General features: G+C 46.9%; 1 protein-coding gene across 1 annotated transcript in view; it reads right to left on the minus strand.

The window, feature by feature from the left end:
* LOC119910674 (mitogen-activated protein kinase-binding protein 1-like) overlaps positions 1-23,426 on the minus strand; it is a 33,534-nt gene that overhangs the window by 2,916 nt on the left and 7,192 nt on the right. The window contains exons 6-26 of the mRNA XM_038729401.1: positions 23,311-23,328; positions 17,727-17,887; positions 17,040-17,238; positions 15,889-16,062; positions 14,735-14,943; positions 14,533-14,624; positions 8,362-8,487; positions 8,203-8,273; positions 7,347-7,468; positions 6,460-6,535; positions 6,254-6,365; positions 6,073-6,136; positions 5,751-5,879; positions 5,207-5,337; positions 4,904-4,962; positions 4,661-4,813; positions 4,434-4,568; positions 4,136-4,263; positions 3,937-4,064; positions 3,053-3,247; positions 7-88 (exon numbers count right to left, since the gene is read on the minus strand). Of these exons, the coding sequence (XP_038585329.1) occupies positions 7-88; positions 3,053-3,247; positions 3,937-4,064; positions 4,136-4,263; positions 4,434-4,568; positions 4,661-4,813; positions 4,904-4,962; positions 5,207-5,337; positions 5,751-5,879; positions 6,073-6,136; positions 6,254-6,365; positions 6,460-6,535; positions 7,347-7,468; positions 8,203-8,273; positions 8,362-8,487; positions 14,533-14,624; positions 14,735-14,943; positions 15,889-16,062; positions 17,040-17,238; positions 17,727-17,887; positions 23,311-23,328 (2,564 nt within the window). The remainder of the gene's footprint in view (positions 1-6; positions 89-3,052; positions 3,248-3,936; positions 4,065-4,135; positions 4,264-4,433; positions 4,569-4,660; positions 4,814-4,903; positions 4,963-5,206; positions 5,338-5,750; positions 5,880-6,072; positions 6,137-6,253; positions 6,366-6,459; positions 6,536-7,346; positions 7,469-8,202; positions 8,274-8,361; positions 8,488-14,532; positions 14,625-14,734; positions 14,944-15,888; positions 16,063-17,039; positions 17,239-17,726; positions 17,888-23,310; positions 23,329-23,426) is intronic.

The raw sequence follows: 23,426 nt of genomic DNA on the forward strand, positions 1-23,426 counted from the left end.
TTTCACCTTCCAGCTGAATTCTGGGAGAGGAACCTGGAGGAGATGCTGAGACTCTCGCTGGAACTGTGCGACGCTCGGCTCGGACTCCCTGTAACACAGTTCACCTGTTTAAATCCACCTGGTTCAGACCCGGCAAGACCACATAGGAAGAGCAACTCATCTGAGCGTCTTCTTCAACCACTGGACAGTTTGTTGTGACAGCGGTTCAATGTTCACCAGAGAATTCAGTGATCTCGTTAGAATGAATTGATTTTGTGTTTTTAATGCTGGCGCGACGTCAATGTTGAAAATCCAGCAGCTGAAGTTTGTGTTTTGAGTTTTTACCACTATCATGACACACTGCTGGTAAACGACTAGCTCAGCCGTCTGTACAGTTAACAGTCCTGCGAGAGGCTTCCCACACAGGCGGAGTGTGCGGTGTCAGCGCGACAGTTATTACGACACCGTCAGCGAGACAGTGATTACGACGTCGCGTTGACGGTGTCGTAATCACTGTCTCGCTGACGGTGTCGTGCTGACGGTGTCGCGCTGACGGTGTCGTAATCACTGTCGCGCTGACGGTGTCGTGCTGACGGTGTCGCGCTGACGGTGTCGTAATCACTGTCGCGCTGACGGTGTAGTGCTGACGGTGTCGCGCTGACGGTGTCGTAATCACTGTCGCGCTGACGGTGTCGTGCTGATGGTGTCGCGCTGACGGTGTCGTAATCACTGTCGCGCTGACGGTGTAGTGCTGATGGTGTCGCGCTGACGGTGTCGTGCTGACGATGTCGGGCTGACGGTGTCGTAATCACTGTCTCGCTGACGGTGTCGCGCTGACGGTGTCGTAATCACTGTCGCGCTGACGGTGTAGTGCTGATGGTGTCGCGCTGACGGTGTCGTAATCACTGTCGCGCGGTGTCGTAATCACTGTCGCGCTGACGATGTCGCGCTGACGGTGTCGTAATCACTGTCGCGCTGACGGTGTCGTAATCACTGTCGCGCTGACGATGTCGCGCTGACGGTGTCGTAATCACTGTCGCGCTGACGATGTCGCGCTGACGGTGTCGTGCTGACGATGTCGGGCTGACGGTGTCGTAATCACTGTCGCGCTGACGGTGTCGTGCTGATGGTGTCGCGCTGACGGTGTCGTGCTGATGGTGTCGCGCTGACGGTGTCGTGCTGACGATGTCGGGCTGACGGTGTCGTAATCACTGTCGCGCTGACGGTGTAGTGCTGACGGTGTCGCGCTGACGGTGTCGTAATCACTGTCGCGTTGACGGTGTCGTAATCACTGTCGCGCTGACGGTGTCGTGCTGATGGTGTCGTGCTGACGATGTCGTAATCACTGTCGCGCTGACGATGTCGCGCTGACGGTGTCGTAATCACTGTCGCGCTGACGGTGTCGTAATCACTGTCGCGCTGACGGTGTCGCGCTGACGGTGTCGTAATCACTGTCGCGCTGACGGTGTCGCGCTGACGATGTCGTAATCACTGTCGCGTTGACGGTGTCGTAATCACTGTCGCGCTGACGGTGTCGCGCTGACGGTGTCGTAATCACTGTCGCGTTGACGGTGTCGTAATCACTGTCGCGCTGACGGTGTCGTGCTGATGGTGTCGTGCTGACGATGTCGTAATCACTGTCGCGCTGACGATGTCGCGCTGACGGTGTCGTAATCACTGTCGCGCTGACGATGTCGCGCTGACGGTGTCGTAATCACTGTCGCGCTGACGATGTCGCGCTGACGGTGTCGTAATCACTGTCGCGCTGACGGTGTCGTAATCACTGTCGCGCTGACGGTGTCGCGCTGACGGTGTCGTAATCACTGTCGCGCTGACGGTGTCGCGCTGACGGTGTCGTAATCACTGTCGCGCTGACGGTGTCGTAATCACTGTCGCGCTGACGGTGTCGCGCTGACGGTGTCGCGCTGACGGTGTCGTAATCACTGTCGCGCTGACGATGTCGCGCTGACGGTGTCGTAATCACTGTCGCGCTGACGATGTCGCGCTGACGGTGTCGTGCTGACGATGTCGGGCTGACGGTGTCGTAATCACTGTCGCGCTGACGGTGTCGTGCTGATGGTGTCGCGCTGACGGTGTCGCGCTGACGGTGTCGTGCTGACGATGTCGGGCTGACGGTGTCGTAATCACTGTCGCGCTGACGGTGTAGTGCTGATGGTGTCGCGCTGACGGTGTCGCGCTGACGTGTCGGGCTGACGGTGTCGTAATCACTGTCGCGTTGACGGTGTCGTAATCACTGTCGCGCTGACGATGTCGCGCTGACGGTGTCGTAATCACTGTCGCGCTGACGGTGTCGTAATCACTGTCGCGCTGACGGTGTCGCGCTGACGGTGTCGTAATCACTGTCGCGCTGACGGTGTCGCGCTGACGATGTCGCGCTGACGATGTCGTAATCACTGTCGCGTTGACGGTGTCGTAATCACTGTCGCGCTGACGGTGTCGCGCTGACGGTGTCGTAATCACTGTCGCGTTGACGGTGTCGTAATCACTGTCGCGCTGACGGTGTCGTGCTGATGGTGTCGTGCTGACGATGTCGTAATCACTGTCGCGCTGACGATGTCGCGCTGACGATGTCGCGCTGACGATGTCGTAATCACTGTCGCGCTGACGATGTCGCGCTGACGGTGTCGTAATCACTGTCGCGCTGACGATGTCGCGCTGACGGTGTCGTAATCACTGTCGCGCTGACGGTGTCGCGCTGACGGTGTCGCGCTGACGGTGTCGTAATCACTGTCGCGCTGACGGTGTCGCGCTGACGGTGTCGTAATCACTGTCGCGCTGACGGTGTCGCGCTGACGGTGTCGTAATCACTGTCGCGCTGACGGTGTCGCGCTGACGGTGTCGTAATCACTGTCGCGCTGACGGTGTCGCGCTGACGGTGTCGTAATCACTGTCGCGCTGACGGTGTCGCGCTGACGGTGTCGTAATCACTGTCGCGGTGTCGTAATCACTGTCGCGCTGACGGTGTCGCGCTGACGGTGTCGTAATCACTGTCGCGCTGACGGTGTCGCGCTGACGGTGGTGGTGTGTTTCAGGATGTGGGCTCCTGCTGTACCTGAGAGGTCGGCCAGGGTCACAAAGTGTTCCTTCAGGAAAGCTTCCTGGTCTGGAGTCTGAGGGACGAGCTGAGGGGCCCTGACCTCTCCTCCTCCTCCTCCTCCTCCTCCTCTTCCTCCACCTCCCTCCTCTTCATCCTCCTCCAGCTCAGAGGAGTTTCCATCTGTGCTGAAAGGCTCTGTGGGCTCAGAGTCTGACAGAGAGACAGATTATAGGTGAGACAGTCTGTCTGCAGTACTGGAGGAAGTGTTTGGATTCTTAACTGCAGTACGAGTACTAATACTACACTGTAAAATACTCTGTTTCAAGTCTTTAAAATGTCCCTGTTGTACTATGATACTTCCTTTCCCCAGATTCAGCTCAGATATTAGACTGCAGCTGATTATTCCCTCCATCAGTCCACTGATTCTTTGGTTTGTACAGATTCTGCCGTCACGGTTACCCAGAGCCCAAAGAGACGCCTTCACGCCGCTCGTTGCGTCCGACCGACAGTCAAAACCTCAATGTCACTAACAAACATCACAGTTATTAAAATGATTCAATCATCAAATCATTATAAAATAATACAATTTGCAGGCAAAACACTCAGTTACAAGAAAAATGCTCACAAATGTAGAAATGATAGAAATGCAAGTTTGGAAATAAAACTAACAAATTAAAAGTAATTTATCTCGTAAATTCATGTTTTTCTTGTAATTTTGTGAGTTTTGTCTCGCAAAAGTTCCGTCTGTCACAGAGACTGAGAATGAGTCTGTTGGACATGGGGAAGCGAGTGAGACAGTAACTCTGGGTCTGAAACCGTCTCGCTGTCCCCTGCAGGTGGATCTGGAGGAAGTACTTTACCAAAGTAAAAGCCTCTGTCTGTTTCTGTCTGCGTCTCACCGTCTCCTGCAGGTCTGACTGGACTGGACAGTCTGGAGCTGAATCCCAGTGAGCATCCGCTGTCTGGACTGGGTTTGTCACGCCGTCCACCTGCTGCAGCAGGACACGCCTCCTTCACCTGGAACTCACTGACAGGAAGGGGAGGGGTTTAAAAGCAGGAACATTTCACGCAAACAGAATCTGACCTGATCCACCCTACCTTCCTGCCAGGCTCACGCTGTCCTCCCATTGGTCAGGATATAGCACCAGATTCTCCCTGTCTAGGCTCTGATTGGAAAGCCGGATGAAGTCTGGCCTCTGATTGGTCCTCGCCTCCTCGTCCTCCGCCTGGACAGACAGAATCACACACCATCTGACCGGCTCGTATCATGTGACTGAAGCTCTAGTGCTGTCACAACGAGCAAGTTCTATTCGCTGAAGAAGACCACGAAATACGGTCAAGATCTCCGGAAGAAGCTGCTAAGTGAAGCTTGAGGTCGGGTAGTGCGTGTTCTCACCCATGCAGTGGTGACCTGCAGACTCACGGTGCTCCCCAGCTCCCGATAGGGCCTGTGAAGCCCTGCCTCTACGTCTTGGCCCCTCCTCATCTGGCTGCACGGGGAGGTGCTAACCTCAGGGGGGCGTGTCTTCACCTGGGGGGACCGGACATAAGGTCAGGTTAACGCCACGTTCAGCTCATGTAGGAGAAATTATGGGTTTGGTTTGTATCCGTTAGTGTCCTGACCTCCTCTTGCTCCGCCTGCTGCTCCTCCGGTCTGTCAGGGGAGAACGAGTCCAGCAGTCTCAGGTCCAACATGGACTTGACCATCAGGACACCGTCCGCGCTGCCCGTCCTCCTGGACCAGCGACGGCGAGGGAGTCGACCCCCCAGAACCTCCTGAGGAGTCGGCATTTATTTATTAAGTTTCTGTTTCTTTGTACAAACGTTCACACTTTGCGCTGAATGTTCAGTTGAACGCCCACCGACCTTCCTGCTGTCTCTGCTGCTCTGAGAGTCCTGAGAGTCCAACTTCTCATCAGACGTTTCTGCAGGAAAACAGTGGATTTTCATTTAGCGTTTGTTTCTCTTCCAGCCTGAATACGAGTCCGTGTACATTTTAAAGCTCGAATGAGTCACGTTTCTGTTCTGTTATCAATAGAATAAAAGCTAACGTGTCTTTAAACACAGAAACACTGACTGGACGTCACCGATTCTCATTTTAAAGAATTTCCTCGATGGGAGCAATAACGTATTTCTAATTTAGCATGTCGTGTAGCCACGGTAACAGACCTGTCTCCTCCTCCAGTCTTCCTGCTGTGACCGTATAAGGACAGCGGAGCGCCTCTTCCTCCTCCTCCTCCTCCTCCTCCTTGTCGCTGTCAGACGACATGGTGACGACACGAGCAGACGACGCCTCGCTGCTGCTGCAACAAACACTATTTAGTCTCATATCTGTCACACACACCGACCACTTTATTAGGTACACCTAAAACAAATAGCTAATCAGCCAATCACATGGCAGCAGAAAGGGGATTTACACATATATATGTGTGTGTGTGTGTGGGGGGGGGGGTAAAGGGTTTGGACTTGGCAGGTACTTTCTGTTTTTATCACCTTCTTCACTTGTTTAAAACACTACGAGTCGCCGTCTTACTCGTTAACATTTCCCTGTTGAGAAAACTGACCGTACATTCCTCCCTCCTCATGTTCCTCTTACAAACGCCAAAAGTTTTTATTGCTGGCCGAAGTCGTGAGAATTCGTCAGCGTAGGTCTTAAATGACCACTGAACACTTCAGGTGTCGACAGCAGCTGTGAAACAAGCCCGACGTTTACCTGAGGTTTACCACTTTTTGCTGAGGTGCATTTTGGGAGTTCTGAGTGCTGCTGGGAGGTCGGAGGTCAGCGAGTCGCTGCCTCATCCTGATGGTCAACTCTGGACTGAGACGCCACACGAAGATACAGCTGCACACACACACACACACGCGCAGAGGGTTCATTAGTACTCTCATAGTGTAACATAAGTTCATGTTTACACACACTGATCATCAGTTTGTTTTGACATAACCAGGGACAGGGGCTAGAAACCTGTGTCCATGGTAACCTACTTCATGTCTAATGCATTCATCTCTGCCAAATTAAGAAAAATAAGACGTGCCTGTCTCCAGAGACTGTGATCAGATGTCTGCAGTCGCTGCTGAACTTCAGACCCGTGACAATCTCTGAGAGGCCGACAGAGAAATAACCGTTACTCACACAGATAAGTACACACAGTACACACAGTACACACATAGATACACGGATCAATACATCCACGCATGAGACGGTGATCTACTGACCCGAGTGTCCGAACATGGTGGCCACACACTCTCCGGAGTAGAAGTCAAATATACTGATGTTCTTGTCTGAGCAGGAGGTGGCGATGTAGAGACCTGAGGGGTCGATCTGCACCTGAGGAGGACGAGGAGGAGGAAGAGGAGGTTAACGCCTGTGGACTAAATGCTAATGAAACAGCAGACTGACTGGGGGGGGTCATGTGACCTACCTTAATGAGAGTCCCATCCTCGCCCTGAGAGCCTTTATACAGCTTCTTCTGTTTCCCATTGCTGATGTTAAAGATCCTGCAGGAGGAGGAAAGAAATGATTGAAGAAACAGTCTGGTTCGTAATAATTCTGCTACACTGAGCTCCTCCTCCTGTATGAATAAACATCCCATTAATACATCTTACTAACGCCACTTCTTCCCTTTCCTGTTGTTTCTGTGTGGGCGTAGCGTCGGACTGCTGCTCTCTGTCTTCGTGGTGTCAGTCCTAAAGCTTCCCGCCGCAGCAGATCCATGTCTTGAATGCTGCGAGACATATGACGGTGTGGTATGTTCCTACTCTGACCAGCAGGTGGCGGCCTGATCTCACAGGTCAACACAGAGCAGCCAGACCAGGCTCGGACAGGAAACCATAAAGCTAACAACTAATTCATATCGAACGTTCATGCCAGAATGAATGAACACATGAATGAATGCAAATGAAATTTGAGTTCTGCTGCCAAACAGTATGTTAAACCTGGAAACAATAAATAAACATGGAGCTTATTAAATAAAATAACGTCTATATGGAAACTTTTCCTGCTGTTCTCCAGCCGACTGTCTGAAATCTGAGGCGGCCGAGGTTCCCACAGCGCATGAACGCACCATCAGAGTTTGTACATTTAGTGTAATGATGTCAGCAACTGAGGGATGACGTCGTATTGCTGTTTGTCAAGAAATAAATGAGGGCACCAGAAGGGAGAGAGAGACAAGAGAAGAAGAAGCATCATGGCAGTTAATCCTAATCCACCTGCTGCTGGGTAATAATCCGGCCTGCAGACTGAAGCGTCATGTTTGTTTTAGCTGCGGGCGGATTAACACGCACGCTCTCAGACAGGTGTGTGCGTTACCTGATGCTGCGGTCCTGACAGCCCACTGCTGCGTACTTCCTGGTTGGTTCGACGTCCATGTCGTACAGCGTCGTCTTCCTCACCACGTGATGAGTCCGAGTGAATTCTAAGCCCTCCTCCATCTGCGAAAGACGGAAACAAAACAGAATCTGTTTCTCAAACTTTAATCCAAATTGGCTCCAATTGTAACTGAATTTCGAGGAAAGACATCGTGACATGCTGCTTGTTTGCATCTACGGCAGCTGATTGGATAATGGAGATAAACAGCTGGTGGAGCTAACTTCTAAATTTCTGAAATTTGTTTTGTGTGCCAACTGAAGGTGTGCATATAAACCGGTGGATGGAAACTACCACGGCGTATTAGGGCCACTGTAGATTTTTCTTTTATGGGGGAAATTATGGAGGGATATTCACAGAAAAATCTCAAAACTTGCAAGATTAAAGTCAAATTTGTTCTTTTTATCGCATAAATTTACCACTTTAGTCTCAGAATCTAACAAAATGTGAGTTTTATCACAAAAATGTATTTAATCTGAGAATATCAATGTTTTTCTCATAAATTTGTGTTTTTTTCTCATAAGTATCACATAAATTTACTACTTTAGTAAATTTACTTTTTCGTAAATTTAAGTTTTATAAATTTTTTTCTTGCAAATTTGTTTATTTTGTCTCATAAATTTGTTTATTTTGTCTCATAAATTTGTGATTTTATCGCAAATTTGTGAATTTTATTGCATACATTTATCACTTTAATGTCAGAATATCAGTGTTTTTTGTGAGTTAAGGGATTTGTGAGTTTTATCACTCAGGAAAACAGAAGAGCTACTTTGTGACATCACTCAGGTGTTGCTCTCACCTGCTGAGCGGTGCGGAAGTAGACGCTCTTATCGGCTCCACAGCTGATCATCCTCACCTTTCCCTCATTGGCTGACAGACAGGAAGAAGGTGACGTCAGAGGAGAAACATCAGCAGCAGAGTTTATTTCTACCAACAACTGTAACATGCCGCGACTCACCAGCGAATCGGACGGCAGTGATGGATGACGAGTGTTCATCCAGAGTCTGAACCAGACTGTACTCTCTGCCTGCATCCAGGACGTGGATCAGACGATCCCGACTGGCCGTGGCTAATAACTGGAGACCTGAGAGACAGACGGAGATGAAACCAGCCTGAGTTAAGTGTGGTCGGCGCCCCCTACAGGCTGCAGAGTTTCAACATCTGTACAGCAGTACAGAGGCTCCAGACACAGCGAGCCTCTGTACTGCTGTATACTGACGGCTAAAAGGCTAAAATGTCCCGGCTGACTGGCAGGAGACCCGGCCGCTCGTCATCCTGCAGCTTCTTCAGGAAGGTTTCTGGCTGAAACGCTCGAGACGTTTCTCTGTGATCAGATCATCTTTACAGTCTGGGAGGAGCTGGCCCTGACTGCTGAGGTGGCGTTTACTCTACAGGAAGTGATGTCACTCCTGCTGTTAAACTGTGTGTGTTCATAAAGCCTCAGCATTCCTCTCGCTGTGCTGCAGTTTCCTGGTCGTCAGGACTGAACAGTTTTACTATCGATGAGACCGCCGACACTTTCACAGCCGGTTTTAAGTGTGTGTGTGTGTTACTGTGTGTGTGTTACTCTGTGTGTGTGTGTGTGTTACTGTGTGTGTTACTGTGTGTGTGTGTGTGTTACTGTGTGTGTTACTGTGTGTGTGTTACTGTGTGTGTGTGTTACTGTGTGTGTTACTCTGTGTGTGTTACTGTGTGTGTGTTACTGTGTGTGTGTTACTCTGTGTGTGTTACTGTGTGTGTGTGTGTTACTGTGTGTGTTACTCTGTGTGTGTTACTGTGTGTGTGTGTTACTGTGTGTGTGTGTGTTACTGTGTGTGTTACTCTGTGTGTGTTACTGTGTGTGTGTGTTACTGTGTGTGTTACTGTGTGTGTGTGTGTGTTACTGTGTGTGTTACTCTGTGTGTGTTACTGTGTGTGTTACTCTGTGTGTGTTACTGTGTGTGTTACTCTGTGTGTGTTACTGTGTGTGTTACTGTGTGTGTTACTGTGTGTGTTACTGTGTGTGTGTGTGTTACTGTGTGTGTGTTACTCTGTGTGTGTTACTGTGTGTGTTACTGTGTGTGTGTTACTGTGTGTGTGTTACTGTGTGTGTGTGTGTGTGTTACTGTGTGTGTGTGTTACTGTGTGTGTGTGTGTGTTACTGTGTGTGTGTTACTCTGTGTGTGTTACTCTGTGTGTGTTACTGTGTGTGTTACTGTGTGTGTGTTACTCTGTGTGTGTTACTGTGTGTGTTACTGTGTGTGTTACTCTGTGTGTGTTACTGTGTGTGTTACTGTGTGTGTTACTCTGTGTGTGTTACACTGTGTGTGTTACTGTGTGTGTTACTGTGTGTGTGTGTTACTGTGTGTGTGTTACTGTGTGTGTTACTGTGTGTGTGTGTGTTACAGTGTGTGTGTTACTGTGTGTGTGTTTGTGTGTGTGTGTTACTGTGTGTGTTACTGTGTGTGTTACTGTGTGTGTGTTACTGTGTGTGTGTTACTGTGTGTTACTGTGTGTGTGTTACTGTGTGTGTTACTGTGTGTTACTGTGTGTGTTACTGTGTGTGTGTTACTGTGTGTTACTGTGTGTGTGTTACTGTGTGTGTTACTGTGTGTGTGTTTGTGTGTGTGTGTTACTGTGTGTTACTGTGTGTGTGTTACTGTGTGTGTGTTACTGTGTGTGTGTTACTCTGTGTGTGTTACTGTGTGTGTGTTACTGTGTGTGTGTGTTACTGTGTGTTACAGTGTGTGTGTTACTGTGTGTGTGTGTTACTGTGTGTGTGTGTTACTGTGTGTGTGTGTTACTGTGTGTGCCTTCATCTGGTTACCTAGGAAACGGTAACTGAGTTCAGTTTGACAAACGGCGTGAACAGAAAATGAGACCGTTCCTGTGTGGACACAAGTACAGGTCGTTTACTGTTGTTTAGAGACTTACTCTGAGAAGGTGGCGGCGGCGTTGGGCAGGTGAAAACAGGTGAAAACAGGTGAAAACATGACAGATTTCTGGGCTGGGCCCCCAGTGTTTGAAGGGCCTGGAAACACCCCTGCTGTGAGCAATAAACCACACAGCGAGACTAAAGGATCAGGAAACCTTGGCAGCTGCTTTGGTTCATTAGCTCTTCTCAGGTCGACCTTTCTGTAATATAAATTCTAGATTCTAAAGTGGCGTTGGCGCAGTGGATAATGTAGCAGGTCTAAAACCATGTAATATTTTTAATAAATTTATGAGAATTAATACCCAATTATGAATTATGAGTAATGCTGCGACTGTCACTTTAATTTAAAGCTTTACTGTTTGACTCACAGAGGGCTAAAATAAATATCATCAGTTAGGAGTCTGCTGATCGGCTAATAAATGAAAGGATAAGATTAGGGATGGGGATCGAGATCCGGTTCTAAAAGGACCCGGTTCCAAAATTTCTCAAAACCCGAAAACCAATAAGGTTCGAGCTTATCGATACTGCGGGTCCTAAAATGTAACGTTATGTCTCGAGCGTCATTTATCTTGAAATGCAATGGATAAGAAAACTAATGTTAATTTATTGATGGCACCGAAACGTGGTATTAAACTGTTCATCGTCGGGCTGCAGCTCTCTGTCACGCACATGAAGCAGGTCTAAAGCCACGTATGATTTTTAATAAATTTATGAGAATTAATACCCAATTATGAATTTTAATATTCAGAAAATGAATCCATAAATCTCTCGTTTCGGGGCACCACCAGAGTTGTTATTAACCCAAAGTCTCCGGACCTCTGGGTAGCATTTTAATAATTATACAATTATTCACTAGTGATCAATTAGTTAATAATGGCTCAATTATCTTAATCAGTCAGTCAATCTCATCTGAAGGGTAAATTCTCTTGGCAGGGACTTAAAATAGGCAACACACACAATTCCTTGATTACAGTGAATTTATTAGCTAACTAAGGTGATATAAAATGCAGTTAAATACACTAAAGAAATAAACACCGGCTAAACAATGAGAAGGGGTTCCTATTGTGGGAGAATTTGACTCATACGGCAGCTAATGAATGCAATTAGAAGATAACTCAGTTAAACTTGTCTAGGGGTTTAAGGACTGAATATAATGGATTAACAACTACTGGACATCACTGACCACAGGATGCTTTGTTTTGCCTTACGGTAGGTTGGCGGCCTGCCTTGGCCTGTTGCACGGGTCCCACGCTAGCTGCCCGATTCCTGGCTTTTTGCTAGGGAATTCTCTGGGGTTCTCCGTGTCTGGAAGGAAGAAAAACCCTCAAGGGTTGGCCGTCCTCCGTCTCGCAATTCGGCTGTTCTTCAGGTGTCCTTTGTTGCCGCTGGCGAGACCACGTGACTGGGTCTGACCTCGGTGACGTTAGCTCGACGAATAAAGCTTAAAGAGAACTTGGTTGTTCTTGAATTACACTAGTGTAACTTAACGGACTGATAACTTTTAACAAAACAAACCAAAGAAAATAAAACGCAAGTAAAGTTGCTGTTAAACGAGGGAAAAGCTGATGTCGCGGCACTTCGCGTGTGTAGCTTCAAACGAAACAAAGCTTTTGTTGCGCCGGGCCGAACTCTTAGGGTGTTGCCGGGAGAGGGGGCACGCCGGGCGCGTGCCGAAGCGCTGTTGAAGCATCAGGAACAAAACAGAGCACAAAGAACAAGAGACAAGAGAGCGAACAACCTCGTGTGTCGCGCTTTTGTTGGTTGGGGCGTGGTTCCCCAGAGGGCAGTCCTTATTGGCCGTTTCCGGTTTCCTGAGGGACTGTCTTTCTAAACTTTTAATATGTCTTAAAAAAAAGGAAAAGAAAATCTGTTTGCGCGTATTATAATCAAATATTTTCCCACAATCAGACCTCAATGGTCAAACGGTTGTACCGTTCTTAGTTTTAAGCACCTGATAAGGGAAACAATTGTCAAATAATTGGTCATGAGTGACATTTATACATTACCGGCATTTCATACGATGGTATGTAATACTTATTTCGTCCACTTGGGGGAGCTCAGGTTACATGACGATAGCTTGGATTAACCCTAAGACAATCTTTGCTCAGGAACTGGGAAATTCAGTTATTTAACCTTAAATTCAAGCTGGCAATTAATAGAGTATAGTATGACATTTCTTTATCCTCATTTCTAAAGGAGGTGTGTGAGAAAGTATTGTGAACAAACATTGGTTACACATAAAATGAAGGAATGTCAGTAACCTTGCTGAAAATTAAAACACTGCAAAAGTAACTTAATTAGATTCTTTTCAGCAATAATATCAACAACAGATAGCAACAACATGGTAACATAACTAATCAAACAGAGGCAAACGTAATCAAGTAACTAAAAGATTATTTAATTAAACGAGGTAATGCTTTGAGTCTTTGGAGACAGCAGTCTGTTTACACAAAGAAGTTCAGGGCTGTCCCTGGTGTCCTGGATTTTCTCACCTGGGCGTGAAAAGGAGTATCCCTTTGATGAGAGGTAATTAAACACAGAGCAAGGTCAGTTGCCATGGTTACGTGTGTGGGGGGGCAGTTTAGGGTTTCCTGCCCCCTCTTAAGGAGAGTTTCGATAGGCTGTTTGTAATCTCTGGTTAGTTTCTTTTGTCATTTGAACAGTTCAGGCACCGAGAGGCTTATCTCGGCTGTTGCCAAAGGTGGCCTGTTTTACGACCAACTGCCCAGGAATAGCACTTAGAGAAAGCGACCTTTCAACCCCCCTTCCTTTGGGGGTCGCTTTGGCTGTCTGTAGGGGGTTGGTGATCGGGGTTGGTAAATTTATTTAATAGAAAATGCACAAATCCACACTGTTGGTACACTACAATAAGACACACACCTTTGGGTTCAATTCTCACTGTGACACACGAGCAAGATACTTCACCGCCAGCTGCCAGAGGCGTTAACATTTCCAGCAATTGTAAGTCACTTTGGATAAAAGCGTCTAAATCTGAGATTCACAAAGATTTTGAGATACTGGAGTTTTGATTTCTGTGAGCTGGGATCATCGAGCAAAACACAAACCTGAAATATTTCACTCGATGTGAATCTAGAATATTTGAATTAAATTGTGGAAGAACATGAACTTCTCCACGATGTTCTAGTTTTGTGAGATGCAGCGGTTTAGTTGAGTTAAAGATCAGAGAAGATCCCAAACTGCTCCTGAGAGAGACCGGCACTTTTTACAAAAGTACCAAACCATTTTAAGTAACAAAATAAACTACAGTATTTTCACATTTAAAAACTCCTAAAGATACTCTTCACCTGAACACTGACTCAGCTTTTCTCTGCGTCACGTGATGAATCTGTAACCAGTTAACGGATCAGACCCTCTCGTCTCGCAGTGATCACGCAGATGAAGGTGAGTTTTAAAGTAACCAACAGTTTAATGTTTAACAGTTTGCTCAACTCTGAAACACTATTATTTTTTCTGCATGACCGATGGAGACTCGGCACGCTAACGCTAACTGTGCGGCTCGTCCTGCATCAGCTGGTTCAGCCTTTAGACCATCCAGTCCCTGGTTCTGGTTTAGCCTAGGCCAGGGGTTCTCAAACCTTTTCACATCAGGGACCCCTACACTGACACAAATTAGACCACGGACCCCCGTTTGATAAGATTTGGCCCCAGGGTGGCCCTCTGATAGGAGTGTAGCTTTTAATTGTTTGATTACAGAAAGTGGATGAAACCATGAACAGACTAAATATAAATGATTCCTCTTTTTGCTGGGGGCCCCCTGGAAATTAATGCAAAATGGACCTTTGACAGTTTAACAAGACCGTTTTTGTTGGAATATAATCGATCGGTGGATTAAGTTACTGTGAGGCTTCACACGTGATTCGCATCACTTTTGCTTGTACTGGCTGGTCTGATGGAGGCTCTGATTGGACCTGCTTTGGTGATCGTATCTTGAAATGGTTTGCATTGGTTGAATCATGAGGACTTTAGCTTTCAAACAGTGGATCATATGAGTATGAAGCTAACATAGTTGCTGTGTGCACAGACCAAAAGCTGCCGCCAGGACCTGACGGCCCGCGGGTGTGATCCAAAATGTGAAGCTACTCTCATCAAATACAAATAACAGAATCCTATTTTGTCCTGAGTGCGTGAAACTTATTACATATTTTGTAATAAACAGTATTTCTATACAGTGTTTTATATTCTGTATTTTCTCACCTGTATCAGGTTTGGAGAACTCGAGGCAGAGGATCTCTGAGTCGTGAGCCTGAACGTTCATGATCTCCTCCATACTGTCCAGATCATGGATCCTGCAACACACACAGTGTTAGACAGCAGTAGTGTGTGTGTGTGTGTGTGGAGACTTAACTGACTCAGCTGCTCATTATGTCTTCTCGTTATTAACCCCGCCCCCGCTCACCTGAGGACTCCTATGCGGTCTCCAGAGGCCAGGTGCTGTCCATCCGGACTGACCCTCAGGGTCCTAATGCCTGCTCTGCTTGTGTCAGTCTGCTGCCCCTCTGAGCCCGATGACCCCGCCTTCTCAGTGTTGCCACCTGTGACGACGCCGCTCTCAGTGTCCATGAGGCTGCTTATGTTGTCGTCCACGTAAATGACCTTCTGTAGGTCCTGTGGGGTCAGAGATCAGAGAGGTGAGGAAGGCGGTGGTGGAAGGTGTAGGGGTAAGTGAGGTGTACGGGTGCAGGTGTGTCGGGGTAAGTGAGGTGTACGGGTGCAGGTGTGTCGGGGTAAGTGAGGTGTAAGGGTGCAGGTGTGTGTCGGGGTAAGTGAGGTGTACGGGTGCAGGTGTGTCGGGGTAAGTGAGGTGTACGGGTGCAGGTGTGTCGGGGTAAGTGAGGTGTACGGGTGCAGGTGTGTAGGGGTAAGTGAGGTGTACGGGTGCAGGTGTGTGTCGGGGTAAGTGAGGTGTACGGGTGCAGGTGTGTCGGGGTAAGTGAGGTGTACGGGTGCAGGTGTGTAGGGGTAAGTGAGGTGTACGGGTGCAGGTGTGTCGGGGTAAGTGAGGTGTACGGGTGCAGGTGTGTGTCGGGGTAAGTGAGGTGTACGGGTGCAGGTGTGTGTCGGGGTAAGTGAGGTGTACGGGTGCAGGTGTGTCGGGGTAAGTGAGGTGTACGGGTACAGGTGTGTAGGGGTAAGTGAGGTGTACGGGTGCAGGTGTGTCGGGGTAAGTGAGGTGTACAGGTGCAGGTGTGTGTAGGGGTAAGTGAAGTGTACGGGTACAGTTGTGTAGGGGTAAGTGAGGTGTACGGGTGCAGGTGTGTCGGGGTAAGTGAGGTGTACGGGTGCAGGTGTGTCGGGGTAAGTGAGGTGTACGGGTGCAGGTGTGTGTCGGGGTAAGTGAGGTGTACGGGTACAGGTGTGTAGGGGTAAGTGAGGTGTACGGGTGCAGGTGTGTCGGGGTAAGTGAGGTGTACAGGTGCAGGTGTGTGTAGGGGTAAGTGAAGTGTACGGGTACAGTTGTGTAGGGGTAAGTGAGGTGTACGGGTACAGTTGTGTAGGGGTAAGTGAGGTGTACAGGGGCAGGAGTGTGTCGGGATATGTGGGTTCTCGTACGTGGCTCAGGATGTTCCTGTTCTGGACGTTGCTGTCAATGTTCCACAGTCGGATGGTGTTGTCTGAGGAGCAGGACAGGAACGACCCGGGTGCGAGGCGCACCTCGCTGCCTCCTCCTGCTCCTCCTCCTCCTCCTCCTGCTCCTCCTCCTGCTCCTCCCCCCTCTGGGTACACCTGCAGGAGACACAAAAGGCATTTAATAAGTCAAGAGACCAAACTCTGCCTCTAATCAGCAACCTGTTTACTGATTACCTCTTATTATTTATTCATCATTCTCTCCTTCCCTATTTCAGAGCTGTATTCCAAATCCACCCACCTCAAGTTCATTACTCCTGCACATAATATTTGATCCAGCATCCATCGCACTGTGTTCATGTATGCGTATATGCACCTGTATATCTCATCCACCTCCGACATGTACATAATAATAATACTTATTTACTTCTGCATCCTTTGCACTCTGCACTATTGGTCAATCTGTCTATATTGTTTTTGTTGTTATTTATAGCGGGCATACATGTGTTCTCTATACTGTAGCCTGTGTCTGATTTTATTATTGTATATGAGTAAGCAATGTACAATCCAGAGTCAGATTCCTCGTATGTGGACACACATCTCGCAAATAAATCTGATCCTGAAAGGAGGTCATCACTTGTAATTTCAATCAGCTGAGACTTGCTTAAGACAGATGATTCATCATTGTACAGTAACTAACCCCTCCCCCTGATCAGTGACTGTCCAATCACAGTTTAGCTACAGTAAGTCGTCTCAGCAGGTGTGTCAGTGTGTGGACCTGCACCTGCAGTCAGAGAGACTCTGTTTAAAGGGTCTGTTCAAAGCCACCAGACTCCATGAACAAAAACAGTAATTTTACCTCTGCCTCGATCTGTGAGTTTGTTTGTATCATTGTGCGACTTTAGTGTTTTTAATCCTGTAAAAACACCACAGTCACACAGCAACATAATATATTCATGTGTTCATCTCTTCCATCTGGGTTTGGGATTCACTCCACCGTTTCCTGGAGGGAAACCTGCTGTGCAGTTTTAGCATTGCTCGTGCTCCTATCATGTTATTGTGTTTTTATGACCCACTGCTGTTTCAGCTCTGTGACCTTTGACCTCTTCGGAGGACTGGAATGTGTTCACACTGACCTCCAGGCTCCACACACAGGAGGAGTGGTACAGGGCGGAGTACAGCTTTCCCGCCCTGCGGGGGTCTCGGAGGTCTCTGACGTCCCACACATAAACACTGTGGTCGTTGTAGACGCACGACAGCCAGCGGTTGGTCGGGTCGTAGGTCACCGCCACCGTGTCCGGGTAACGAGCCTCAGGCTGGCAGGAGAACAGCTGACTGAGGAGGAACAGAGAGAGCTTAGGGAAGAGTTGTTTTAGTTTGATGAGTTCCTGAAGGATTGTGGGGATTCACAGAGACGTTGACGTGGCAACTAAAAATAAAACCCATGCTGATGTTTCCATGGTTTCCATGGTAACCTGTCTACATGTCCAGTGGTCAGCTGATGTCTGAATAAAAACCAGACTGACTGAGGTTTCCTGTTCTGCTGCCTATAAATAAATATATACTGAAGTCAAAGTATTTATCGGTGCACTACTGTAACGCTGTAAACACAGTTTGACCCCAATATACACACTGTAGGATGTTGTTGATATACAGCATATATTTATATACAAACGTGTGTGTTAAGTGGGTTACCTGACAGGTGACAGGTGAGCGCGTTACCTGACAGGTGACGGGTGAGCGCGTTACCTGACAGGTGACGGGTGAGCGCGTTACCTGACAGGTGACGGGTGAGCGCGTTACCTGACAGGTGAGTGTGTTACCTGGCGTCTACCATACAGGAGATGTCGGCTCCCAGACTGTGTGGGCGAGGCAGGGTGCACAGGAAGTGCAGGCTGACGGGGCTGAAGGCCCGGACCGTCCCATCAGAACAACCGCAGAAGATCAACTCGTCTGTGACGGTCAGACAGGTGGCCTGAGACGTCTGATGACGGACAGACAGACAGACAGACAGACGACAGGTGAGTCAAACCATTATGAACTCAGGACGTCCACTTCATCTTGCTGAGTTGTGAGGACACCGTGAAAATGAAGATGTTTTTGATCCTGTAATTCTGACGTTATGAGATCCTAGGAGACATTTTTAGTGAGGAAGCATCTACCTGTGACCTCTAACCCCAGGTGAGATCTAGTGTAGGAATAAGTTAGACAAACTTCCATTTGCAGAAATCCACCTGCACTGACTGAAAATGGATTTAAAAAAGGAAAACAACATATTTTCTTAACTTCACACTGCCGTCCCTTGCTAGTTGTTTCTCCGTGTTTCCAGTCTTTGTGCTAAGCTAGGCTAAACACAAACTGCATAATATATGCTAGCTGGTTTTAGCTTCCATTAACATCAGCTAGAATCGACCAGCCTAGTTCATTCTTTCCAAAAAAGCTTTTTCTGGAGCTTCCAATTAATATAAATAAACACTAGTAAGTTGACCTTGAGTTCAGATTTTCAAGTTAGCATTGTGTTGTATATGCTAACTATTTGTAGCAATGATGACATGTACTAGTTATAAACCCATGTCATTACTAACACTGTGGCTAATCTGGCATCACTCTGCCTCTGGTCTTTCTGCTAAGCTAGGCTAAACCTGGTGTAACCCTGAAGACATGCCTTTCATACCTTTCAACATTCTAAACTATGTTATATAGTTGCCCCTGCCTCCAGTGTTTGTGCTAAGCTAGGCGAAACACGCCCTGATACTGATATCAGTTTATCTTTCTAAACCTGTTCAATAAACAAGATGCAATTAAATCAGACAGTTGTAGTTCTGATGGTGCTAAGCTAAGCTAGCAGCGTCGGCATACACGGCCGCAGTTCATCAGATCCCGTCAGATTATTGGCAGAAAGTGAGACATGATGATGCATCAAATCTGTGTTTGAGGACCTGGAGGCTGTTTCTGTTCTTTGAGTCTGAAACAAAGACTGAAGATGAAGTGAGAGAATGTGTGTGGGTGAAGATTCAGACAAAGACGGCTGTGACTGTGCGCTGCTGCTCGGTCAGGACTGCTACTGCAGTATCACTACTGCTGTATTAGTACTGCAGTATCACTACTGCTGTATCAGTACTGCAGTATCACTACTGCTGTATCAGTACTGCAGTATCACTACTGCTGTATCAGCAGTATCACTACTGCTGTAATAGTACTGCAGTATCACTACTGCTGTATCAGCAGTATCACTACTGCTGTATTAGTACTGCAGTATCACTACTGCTGTATTAGTACTGCAGTATCACTACTGCTGTATCAGCAGTATCACTACTGCTGCAATAGTACTGCAGTATCACTACTGCTGTATCAGCAGTAGTGATACTGCTGTATTAGTACTGCAGTATCACTACTGCTGTATCAGCAGTATCACTACTGCTGTATTAGTACTGCAGTATCACTACTGCTGTATCAGCAGTATCACTACTGCTGTAATAGTACTACAGTATCACTACTGCTGTATTAGTACTGCAGTATCACTACTGCTGTATCAGCAGTATCACTACTGCTGTAATAGTACTACAGTATCACTACTGCTGTATCAGTACTGCAGTATCACTACTGCTGTATCAGCAGTATCACTACTGCTGTATCAGCACTGCAGTATCACTACTGCTGTATTAGTACTGCAGTATCACTACTGCAGTATCACTACTGCTGTATTATTACTACAGTATCACTACTGCTGTATCAGTAGTATCACTACTGCTGTATTAGTACTACAGTATCACTACTGCTGTATTAGTACTACAGTATCACTACTGCTGTATCAGCAGTATCACTACTGCTGTAATAGTACTGCAGTATCACTACTGCTGTATCAGCAGTATCACTACTGCTGTATTAGTACTACAGTATCACTACTGCTGTATCAGCAGTATCACTACTGCTGTAATAGTACTGCAGTATCACTACTGCTGTATCAGCAGTATCACTACTGCTGTATTAGTAGTATCACTACTGCTGTATTAGTAGTATCACTACTGCTGTATTAGTACTACAGTATCACTACTGCTGTATCAGTAGTATCACTACTGCTGTATCAGTAGTATCACTACTGCTGTATTAGTAGTATCACTACTGCTGTATTAGTAGTATCACTACTGCTGTATCAGCAGTATCACTACTGCTGTAATAGTACTGCAGTATCACTACTGCTGTATCAGCAGTATCTCTACTGCTGTATCAGCAGTATCTCTACTGCTGTATCAGCAGTATCTCTACTGCTGTATCAGTACTGCAGTATCACTACTGCTGTATCAGCAGTATCACTACTGCTGTATCAGTACTGCAGTATCACTACTGCTGTATCAGTACTGCAGTATCACTACTGCTGTATCAGCAGTATCACTACTGCTGTATCAGTACTGCAGTATCACTACTGCTGTATCAGCAGTATCACTACTGCTGTATCAGTACTGCAGTATCACTACTGCTGTATCAGCAGTATCACTACTGCTGTATTAGTAGTATCACTACTGCTGTATTAGTACTACAGTATCACTACTGCTGTATTAGTACTACAGTATCACTACTGCTGTATCAGTAGTATCACTACTGCTGTATTAGTAGTATCACTACTGCTGTATCAGTACTGCAGTATCACTACTGCTGTATCAGCAGTATCACTACTGCTGTATTAGTAGTATCACTACTGCTGTATTAGTACTACAGTATCACTACTGCTGTATTAGTACTACAGTATCACTACTGCTGTATCAGTAGTATCACTACTGCTGTATTAGTAGTATCACTACTGCTGTATTAGTACTACAGTATCACTACTGCTGTATTAGTACTACAGTATCACTACTGCTGTATCAGTAGTATCACTACTGCTGTATTAGTACTACAGTATCACTACTGCTGTATCAGCAGTATCACTACTGCTGTATCAGTACTGCAGTATCACTACTGCTGTATTAGTACTGCAGTATCACTACTGCTGTATTATTACTACAGTATCACTACTGCTGTATCAGTAGTATCACTACTGCTGTATTAGTAGTATCACTACTGCTGTATTAGTACTACAGTATCACTACTGCTGTATCAGTAGTATCACTACTGCTGTATTAGTAGTATCACTACTGCTGTATTAGTACTACAGTATCACTACTGCTGTATTAGTACTACAGTATCACTACTGCTGTATCAGTAGTATCACTACTGCTGTATTAGTACTACAGCATCACTACTGCTGTATTAGTACTACAGTATCACTACTGCTGTATCAGTAGTATCACTACTGCTGTATTAGTACTACAGTATCACTACTGCTGTATCAGTAGTATCACTACTGCTGTATTAGTACTACAGCATCACTACTGCTGTATCAGTAGTATCACTACTGCTGTATTAGTACTACAGTATCACTACTGCTGTATCAGCAGTATCACTACTGCTGTATTAGTACTACAGTATCACTACTGCCGTATCAGCAGTATCACTACTGCTGTATTAGTACTACAGTATCACTACTACCGTAGCAGCAGTATCAGTACCGCTGTATTAGTACTACAGCATCACTACTGCTGTATCAGTAGTATCACTACTGCTGTATTAGTACTACAGTATCACTACTGCTGTATCAGCAGTATCACTACTGCTGTATTAGTACTACAGTATCACTACTGCCGTATCAGCAGTATCACTACTGCTGTATTAGTACTACAGTATCACTACTGCCGTATCAGCAGTATCACTACTGCTGTATTAGTACTACAGTATCACTACTGCTGTATTAGTACTACAGTATCACTACTGCTGTATCAGTAGTATCACTACTGCTGTATTAGTACTACAGTATCACTACTACCGTAGCAGCAGTATCAGTACTGCTCTATCAGTACAGCCACTGGAGTACTGCAGTATCAGTAGTATCAGTACTGCAGCAGCGAGAGGATGCAGGATGTTGGTGGGGGATGCTGCGTTCAGGGTCCTCTGTGAATGTGAGTGTGGAGGGTGAACGGGGTGTTACGTCACTCCAGTGGTTATGAAAGATTGCGGCCTACGGTGAAACTGACCAATGGAGTGAGAGGAAGGAAGTGAAGTGGGCGTGTTTGAGTCAGTCAGTTCAGCCAGTGAGGACGAAGATTCAGATTTTTTGGATCAGATTCATGTTCTTCAAAGTTCCTTCTGTTCTGAACGTTTATCAGCCAACATAGAGCTGAAGAGTGAAGCTTCTCAGTCCTCCAGCTCTTCGCTCATCAAAGGAAGGCTTAAAACAAGGGCACCTGGACTAGCTGAAGATCCTGATCCGGTCCTCTTCATTTTAACCTTCCTGGGTAACTAAAGAGCTGAATGTATTAACGACGTGCAGGAGTGGCGAGCTCCGTTTTCTAGCTGTGGGGTCTAATAAGTAAACCAAACCAAGTTGACCTTGTTCTATGAAACCTTTCCCCTTTTCGGTCAGAGCAGCAATGAAAACTGTCAGTGGACAGTAGATCTGCTGCAATGTTTAGCGTCTTTGGCCAATTATAAACCATCTCAACAGAATGCAGGAAGCTGTCTTAGCTAATTAAAGCTGCAGAGCTGAAACGATTCATCCAGAAACTCAAATAACTTGTTTAATCTGTCCACTATACACGGCGCAGTGTTTACAGTACAGTGATCTGATGGCGCTGTTAGCAAAATGTAGGCAGAGAAAACAGCGTTCCCAAAGTCTGGGATCATTTGAAGCTAACAGGAAACAGCAGCTCTGTGCAACAGAACCACGGCTTCAGCACCTGAGCAGAAAGACCCGGTCTACGCATCCACGGAGCAGACCCAAACAAGCTAACGTTAGCATTTAGCTAGTTGAGATGAAGGCTAACAAAGCTGTAAATGTAGAAACGTTGTTGTTCTCCGACTGGTTGGTCCGTGAGTTTGAGTCTCATGAATAAACTTTTTGTCCAGCTAGCTTAGAGCTCGCAGCGCTATCGTAGCTGGCTAGTGTTAGCGTGTTCTCAGCTAGCCGGTACGTCACCGAACATACAGAAGAACCAAAGCACAAATTCTGCTGAGTCACTTTCTGGTTTGGCCTCAGATTAAAGCTGGGGCGATTCGTCGACGTGGTCGATTACGTAAATACGTCGACAGGAAGAGGTCGTTCGAGCTGTTTGGAACAGCACTCGATGCCTCGCCGTCCTGTTAGACGCCTGCTGAGACAGACGTTCAGCCCGTGTGAGTTTCTGAGGCACAGGAAGCGTATTCACGTCACGTCGACCTCAGTCAGTCAGACGTCACAGCCTGCAGAGCTCATGATGTTTCCGTCAGACTTCTTTCTTCTCTTTAGTGTCACATTTTCTCATCAATCTGATCAGGGGTAAATGTTTGAGGAGTCACAGGAGGAACTGACTGAGTCGAGGCGAGATGACGACTTACGGAGGCGGAGTCGACTCTCTGCACAGGAAGCAGAGGAGGAAGCAGAGGAACTTCACATTAAAGCGTTTAAACACAGAGAAACGTTCAAATCATTCAACAGGAAGTTAATATCAGTT

The sequence above is a fragment of the Micropterus salmoides genome, unplaced genomic scaffold (assembly GCF_014851395.1).
Source record: "Micropterus salmoides isolate LMB-PRFRI ecotype aquatic unplaced genomic scaffold, ASM1485139v1 Ms_hic_scaffold_19, whole genome shotgun sequence".
Taxonomy (NCBI): domain Eukaryota; kingdom Metazoa; phylum Chordata; class Actinopteri; order Centrarchiformes; family Centrarchidae; genus Micropterus; species Micropterus salmoides.